This window comes from Poecilia reticulata, linkage group LG1 (assembly GCF_000633615.1).
Source record: "Poecilia reticulata strain Guanapo linkage group LG1, Guppy_female_1.0+MT, whole genome shotgun sequence".
NCBI classification, from domain to species: Eukaryota; Metazoa; Chordata; class Actinopteri; order Cyprinodontiformes; family Poeciliidae; genus Poecilia; species Poecilia reticulata.
Genome location: NC_024331.1, coordinates 18,677,133 through 18,685,642, shown reverse-complemented (window position 1 = coordinate 18,685,642; position 8,510 = coordinate 18,677,133). Strand labels below are relative to the sequence as shown.

The window sequence follows — 8,510 nt, the reverse complement described above, 5'->3', positions numbered from 1 at the left end:
TGGTATCACCCTATCAATCAATCAATAAATGTATTCACTCGATTGAACAAATTTCAAAGAAACCTGACACTTTCTCAATAATTACAAAAACAAATTTCATGGCCGCATACATTAAATTAACAATATAAGTTGTGAACAATATAATTCTCCTCATTGTTGACTCAAAAGTGTGTAAGACTGATAATATAAACAACAAATTGCATCATCTAGATTTGAAAATATAAAAATAAGGTAATTTTAAGCACAGCATGTTTCATGTTAGCATGTAATTTGTTACATCACAGTGCAAAATGAATCATTGTTCAGTGGAATTTAAATGCAGGGAAATATTTTACCATCACGGCAACTACTTTTCTTGCAACTACATTAACATTATTGACTAAGTATAGCAGGCCTGTTATGAGTCAGTAGTTACAATGGTGTTCAAGAATTCACTCCCTCCCCGAACCACCATTATTATTTCTTCAAATCCTGAAGATTTTAGTTTGTAAGCCCCAAGGCAATCAAACAGCACAAACACACCCCAGGACAAAGTCAAATTCAACTCTCCCAATTTATTCCAACATTTTGACAAATATGCTAATGTCAGCTTTACCTGAGGGGCTCTGTATGTTTACAGCACTTTTCTGGCTTTAAGCGGTAAATTATTTCTTTGCTATAATTGCTTTAAAATTTGTTTCAATTCTGTTTTATTGTTTTCTGGTTGTATCTGAAGTGATTATCAGTTTGTCCAGACAATCTGAAGGGCATCACACAAGAGTAAAGAACAGAACTGTTGCAAAACTTGCATTTCTTTTTTACATGTGTCACTCACCCCAATCTGAAACGGTCCAGTAAAGTAATCCAAATTGGCCTGAAGGAAACCAATGTTTTTCAGGCCAAGCTCAGTGCTGCGACGTTGGGCTCTAACCAAAGACTCCTCTTTGTTCTCTATGAGGATGATCTGCAATAAAAACAGGGAAATATCAAACAGCAATATTTTTAAAAACAGTTGGAATCTGCAGTAACGCAATCAGAGGATTGGGATGTTTCATATGAAGAAAGGAAAAAGCCATAATATTGGGTTTTGATAAAGCAAATAATTTCCTTAGAAAGCCACTTTTAAAACACATGACACAATAATTTACTTTGATAAGTAGTATTACAGTCTGTTATTTAACCTCATCTGAAAATGTTCTGCAGACAATACGCATTTTGTGATTTTATTAGGGGGCTCCTACTAACCTTTGCTAGTAAAGCACAACCTGTAATGATTATAAGGGGAGGTGGGTAAACTACAAATAAAACTGTATTCAAGTAGGAGTAAAACGACTTCAACATATTTTTACTCAAATAAAACTAAGAAATAACCATCTAAGAAATTACTCGAGAGTAAAAAAATGTATTTTCTAACAGAGAAACCTCTATTGGGATAAAATGTCTATAAGAGAGATCACTAGTATCACAAAGAGGAACAAAAAAAAATCCTGGATAGAATCCCTCTTTTAGACCAGTTTTATTTAACCTAGAAAATGAAGAAGTAAACAGCTTATTGCTGTACTCTCTGAACACACATGCGCACACATGCACACACACATTAAGATACTTTACCTGGCAATCTGGAAGTGTGTGAGCCAGAACAATCCCCACATGACCCTGAGGGAAAGTAAAAGAACAAAATAAGGGAAACAGAAACATCCAACATCAGCACAAAGCACATGGAGAGACCCCATAAACTAAACATGAACTCTCCTGGTCTTTATAAAAATCCTTTCAAGGGTGCTGCTCAGTGTGCCTGCTTTCAGCTTGTGTGAGTGACGTGACCCAGCAACAACATCCACCTGACTGGAAATGACAAGTACGAGTAATTGCGAGGGATTGTTTCATTTCAAATGGTCACTAATGAAGCAGCGTCTAATGTGGCTGTAGTCAGCTGGAGCATCGTGTGCGCACGGTTTAATAGACTGATTGATGAGCATCAGTACCGTTCCACTGCAGAAATCCACTATTGTGTCTCCCGGCCTGGCTAGCTCCGTCACCATCGCAGCCAAGTTATTTAGCTGTTGCATTTTCCTGACGGCTCGGATGTCAGACATTTTTCCTGAAAAGAAACATAAACAAAACACACACAAGCTCTTATCGCATTTGGGCAAAAATGACAAGGCAGAAAAATGTTGTAAACACTCGATTCAATTGAATAGTTAGTCAAGGAATAAGATCTATGAAAAGATGAAAGTTTTTTGCATATAAGGCTTTGCAAAAGCACTTAGACCTCAGGAAATGTGTTCAGATTTTGTCGTATTACAACCACAAACTTTAAATGTTCACAAAATAAAACAGTAAACAGCACTCTAAATTTGATTTAATGTGAACTTGTACATTTTATCTTGTAGCTTGTTCAAAAATCAAGATGCTAGTTACAAAAAACCAACTGTGATTTTAATTTTTTTAATGTCTTTACTTCCATGTTGCCAGCCTTTCCCTTCCTTCTGAAAGCTGCTCAAGTCGTGATTTACAGCAAAGCAATTTTTGTAGAATAGTAACAGCACAACAATGAAAAGGCCTCCACTGACCCAGCAGCATGATTCGTGTGATCCCAGCAAACTGACTGCTACAGCTATGTCTGTGTTTGTAGCAAAACTTTTTATTGCAGTGTAAACAATATGTGGCCAATTAGCCCAGAGCACACTGCAACCTTCTGGCACACAACACTAGCATTCAGCCTCTGCCATGTTGTTTTCGATTTATGAATCCAAATTGATGAGGGGTTCATTTACTCCCCTCAGAGTCACAAAAATGAAAATATCAAAACAGAGACACGCTGTCTCGCTGCCCTTTTGACTGCATTGTTTGAGACAACAGGTGACCAGATGAAGATGATTCCAGTCTAATTCAGCCAGAGTCGGATCAAACCATTCCCATGTGTTGGAGCGCAAACAAAACGCAGCAAAGAATATGTGGCCAGATTTCAAAACTACTTTTGGACGACGAACGTCTGTGGACAGATGTTCTTCGTCCACTTTTACTAAGCATTAAATATACTTTCACTAAGATACTTGTATTCGCAATGTTGGTGGAGACGAATCCAAAAAGACTGGCAGCTCATTGCAACAAAAGAAGAACCTATAAAGCCTCATGAGATGAACACAAATAAACACAGCGCTTTCAAGGAGAACAAAAAATTAATTTAAGAAAACAAAAACAAACAGAAAGAAAGAAAGTAATTTGAAATGAAACAAAATTTGTTTCAAGACATTTCTAAAACTAAAGAACAGTTGTGCTAATACAAAAAACGTTTTAATAAATACTTAAGAGCTAAAATACAAATAGGTATATATTTAAAAAATAAAAAAATACATTTTCTGTGGGTATTTAAGAAGCCAAAGCAAAGATTTATTTGTTATCAGGAAATAAAAGTTAAATTCGCATTTCACCAACAGTGACTTTAATAAATTTGGGAGACTTACAAATGTTATTGAGTATGCTCCTCGATAGTACAAACACAATATAAACTGCTTAGCTATTAATAAAAAAAAAAAACAAACATTAAAAGCTAAAAAAGAAAACTTTAGATTCCTCATCTTCATGACGCAGGATAAAATGGACAGACGAGTTAGAAAACCCGCAGCCCGCTGCACCTCTTCACGTTTCACATTTACATTCCTGCTCTCTCAAATTCAGGTGAATTTCGTGTCTTTCTGACCTAAAGTGGAGGAGGCAGCATACTTAAACATGTTTTTGTTTCCAGATTCAGTCTGGGCTCTGGGGCTGGATAGAGGGAATTAGTGCTGGGAGCACTTACCTGGAATAGCTTTTTAAATAAAACATGCCAGCGCTTGAGTGTGCTGGAGGACAAAACCGACCTGTCCAACTCAAGCACACAACATATGCGGGTCTAAGTAAGACTACTCGTGTTTTCTACAACTCTTAACGTCCAGTGATCGACGTTTAATTCATCTATGCATTCACAAACAATACACGTGTATATCGTTAACCTGATTTAGTGAGGATGATTAAATAAAGTAGTAATTTCTTCATAATTTCAAAACTATTGCAAAATGTTGTGTTTGAAAGAGAAAATACCTTATTACACTTCCACTGTGTATTCATATGCCTACTGGCATTTAACAAAGGGTTTTCTTTAAAGGAAAGGCCAAAATTATTCGTACTTTGAGCAGAATTAGATAATTATTCTCGACCAACCAAGAAGTTTCAATTTCAGGGAAAAAGACTTCCATCTTTATTTATAAATTAACGAATCGCAAGTCAAAATTGGTGATTGCAATAAATATATCGTAAAAAACTGCCTGGGGTACCATAGATCTTATTGTACATAAGCATTCATCTTTGCAACATAAAATGTATTGGAGGCATTAAGGTAGTCGCGGTTTTAAGAAACTAAACCCAAGTCGTTTCAAAGACAAAACAGACATTTGCCTGAAGCAACATTAATTACTAATTTCTATCTTAACAAGAGTAAATACATGTTTTTCACTGCTGCACAAACCACACTTTATCAGCAGTTGGTCTGCCCAATGAAGAAAGATAGTATCCCATTTTAATTATAAGTTTATTCATCACAAGTTACAATTGTCAGAATATTACCAATATTCCCATATTTTCCATGCTTTCCTATTCCTAATATTGTACAAGCCTACATTAAACCCAAATCTGTATGGGACATGACTCATTGTGAGCTTAAATTTACGTAAAGAAACCTGAGAAACAGCTTTGTTATCAGCTCTGTGACTGTTTTAGTAACAAAGCACAACAAGAGAGTCCATTCAAAGCTGACATCAAATCTGAAGACACATCTTTAACCTCAATAGTTTTGGAAATCGTTTCCCCTCTAGTTAAAACTAATTAAGATTTTACTGGGCAATAGATGCTATTCTAAAAACATCTAAAGAAACAAACTAAATGGTGTGACTAAAAATAACTTATGAAATCAAGAAATCCTCAGCTTCAACAGGAACGTCTAACAAAAGTGGTGATGAAACCAGATTAAAAGTCTTTAAATGTGTTTTCTTATGTGTAAATTAAAACCAATTAACATCAAAAAAATTATTGAAACTACAGAGAAGATGAGCAGGAATCCAAAGTCAGCTTCAGCTTTAACACATTGAGTAGTTACTGAGTTGCATAAATGTAGGATCACGGTGGCCATCCTATAAAAACCATCGTCATAGCTACTGCAAACATGCCTGCAGTTACACATGTTTTATCACAGCAGGCTTAAATGTCTCCTGAAGCTCAGTGAAGAGAAAACATTCTGTGGTAGCATCACTGGGGTAGATTGCAGATCTATTAGTCTTTATCTGCTCTGCTAAAGGGTGTCCAGTACTTCTGCACCTGGAAGGTAGCCACCATATCTTCTTTTCCTCCCTAAATACTGCTTGTGGTCTTATCAAACAGGTCCATTGCGCTGATTAAAATGTGAAGACAAAGCTGTGGCAAAGGGGGAATGTGAGGGATCCTGCTCTGATTCCTCACAGGGTATTTATGGGGTTACTTCTTCCATCACAGAAGGAACCTTTTTTTTTTTTAAATAAGACACTTTTTGACATATTTTTCTGTCATTTGTAATTTCTTTTTCGAAAAGAAAGCAAAAAATATGTTTTAATTAAAATCAGAAATCAGATGTAGTGTGAAAGAAATTTGAGATTTCTGCAAATGCAAATGGGACTCTCCCTCTCAAAATTGTTTTTTGGTTGTAATGACAAAAAGGAAAATAAACATTTTTGCATGGCACTGTTTATAGGTTTGAAGACATTAAAGCCGACTAACATTGAACCCACACAGGAAAAGAGCAGCAATTCTCTTACTTGTATCAGTAGTTTCAGTTTTATCTCCTCCTTTTGTGTTAAAGACCTAAGTATGCACCAGTACCTTTACAATATTTGAAGAATAATGTTTCACATATTTCCTTAAAACACACCTGCAGAGCATTAAGACTGTGTAATAACTAGCAGGTGCAATCCTCTGGCACAGGTTGTCCATTTTATTGCCACTGAGAATACGAATACCAGAGAAGAGAAAAGTGACTTAAAATGTGCTTATTGCAGAAATGCTCCAAAACACCAAATCTATTGCAAACAAATATGGTGTCACAGACCGCCATGTTTACAGAGGGTAAGATAAGAAAAACAGCTTAAAATCCAAAGAAACTATCAATGGGGTCTTTTTTGTTTGAAAATGAAATAATGCAAATAATACAAAGAAACATGCATTACATGCTGGTTCATTCTTGGATGTGCAGCTGGAGGAGAAAAAGACATTGAAGCACAAAGTTTGAGTTTAGAAACTGTGATATTTAAGTCTAACTTTACTTGTCAGAAGACATGCTTATGTATATACTGGGCTGCACAAACATATTTTTGAGGAACGGAAAACAGATTGTGATACGAGTTTTATCTGCCCAGTCTGTCCCCCTGCAGCTTTTCTGCTCCTGCCATGAATGTTGGTAGCAATGTATCAGGGCAAGTGTCCTTCTTAAGCATTGCTAGGAACAATTTGAATGATCGTTTTTATCTTTACATATGAAACACAAGAAACATCTATTAAAACCCAAACATGTAAAAGAAAGACTAAAAAAAGAGGAGTCTGTGTTTTTTTAAAGACTAAATGAAGCTGGATTTAGCAACCGTGGCTCCTGTGACACATCCTAATGTGAGAAAACAAACTATGTTTTATGTATGAGCCTGGAAGAGTGCAAACTGCTGATGTTCCAAGTGTTGAGAGCTGCACACTTGGGGTTTGTAAGAGTAAAATAACGATATAAACAGAGCTGCTGACTCCCAGAGAAACAACTTACTGGCTGATCGGAAAATTTCCAAATATGGGTCCGATTGGATAAAAAAAGAGAGAGTATCATTGAAAAATGACTTTATTTCAGTAGGTTAATTCAAAGAGTGGAACCCCCGTTATATAGTTTACAGACAGAGTATTGGATTTCAAGCATCTGATTAGGTTGCTTCCAGCTAAAGTGGAGAAATTCAAGACCACCAGCAGAAAAGTGACAGGCAATCGAAGCATGTATATTTACAGAAAAATGAAAACATAAGAATGAAATAATCTACAGTAAGGGCAAAACTAACAACATACAATACTGTACAACTATAGATTAATAAAGTTTCTATCTATCCATCCATCCATCAATCTATAGGTCTGATTTGACTATTAATGACTATAGACAATTGCTAAGAGTAATTATTAAAGGAGACCTATTGCATATTGCATAGTTTTGTACTTCCAATTGGGTCTCCAGTACATCTGAAAACAATCCAAGCACAAAGAAAACTACCTAGTCATTTTCTTGCAATAAAGTAATGTTTTTTGGTGCCTGGAAAATGAGCCATTTCAAAAACCTTCCAATCAGCAGGCACTTTCCCTCACCTAATGACCCCAACCAAGCCCAGCCTTTTACCTAGCAACCAAGAAGAGTTTGAGTACATTTGGTCAGGAGGTTTTATCGCTGTACAGTGGCTACTAGAAAAGACAGGTGTTTTGTTGTTGACTTGTGAATGTCTGTGTGAATGTGTGTGTGTCAGTTCTGACAGTTTCAAATTGTTTTAGTGGCATCTACTGCAACTGCAGAACAACACAAAGCAATTCTGACATGCAATCTTTCAGCCAAGTAAAATTCCTACCAAAATACAATGAAGTTTGTAGCTGCAATGTGGAAAAATGGTAATAATCCTACAGCTGTGTGATTAATAACCACAGTTAAACTAGGCTTTAACATGGAAAACAATATTTTTAGCTTACAGGCCTCTTACAAAGCCAGTGCCCTAATTATATGACATTATGAATAGTGGCCTGATAGTTTTTACAGGAAAATCAATTAAAGAAAATATGAATAAAACAGGTTGACAAATAACATGACCGTATTCCTCTACCTCATTGCCACCTGGATGCAGGAACAATATAGGTCATTCTTGAAAAGGTTCAACAGAATATAGATCAACCGTAATGATGCTAAAAGTGGGATTCAGTTTGGTTTGATGAAAAACACCGAGCAACAACTCGGTTGCAGAGAAAAGATTACAGGGAATCCTGCTGTCCCAACTGTCAGTAAAAGGAAACTTGAAACTTTTCAGTGTGTTTGCAGAAGATTGCAGTGACAAGAAAAACAAAAGTAATGAAGACAAACATGTGAGGAACAAACTACTCAGTGTGCTTCCCTGAGCTGCTTTGGAATGTCTGTCAAAACACGACCTGACATAGCTGTAGGCGAGATGTCTGCATAATTACCAATCTCCAGCAGAGCCTCTCACAGGTCATGGCACATACCCAATTTGTCTGGTTTCAAAACAAGCAGACAACCAATCAGTAATCTCAATATTGCAGCTCGTAATGCACCCAATTACTGACTTTCTAAATACATGTGCAGATAGATCATCGTTAGCAAACAGGTTCCACACTGATAATTATTGGAATAAAAAAATAAACGTGTGGCTAAAATTTCGGCAATTCCAAGCTCAGCTATTTGGAAATGCAGCCACGATACGTTTACTTCATTAGTCGAGATT

General features: G+C 36.3%; 1 protein-coding gene across 1 annotated transcript in view; it reads right to left on the bottom strand.

Annotated features, from left to right (window-relative positions):
• Window positions 1–721: 721 nt before the first annotated feature.
• gstcd (glutathione S-transferase, C-terminal domain containing) overlaps window positions 722–8,510 on the bottom strand; it is a 29,979-nt gene continuing 22,190 nt past the window's right edge. The window contains exons 6-9 of the mRNA XM_017303837.1: window positions 1,965–2,080; window positions 1,591–1,635; window positions 815–943; window positions 722–739 (exon numbers count right to left, since the gene is read on the bottom strand). Coding sequence (XP_017159326.1) covers window positions 722–739; window positions 815–943; window positions 1,591–1,635; window positions 1,965–2,080 — 308 coding nt within the window. The remainder of the gene's footprint in view (window positions 740–814; window positions 944–1,590; window positions 1,636–1,964; window positions 2,081–8,510) is intronic.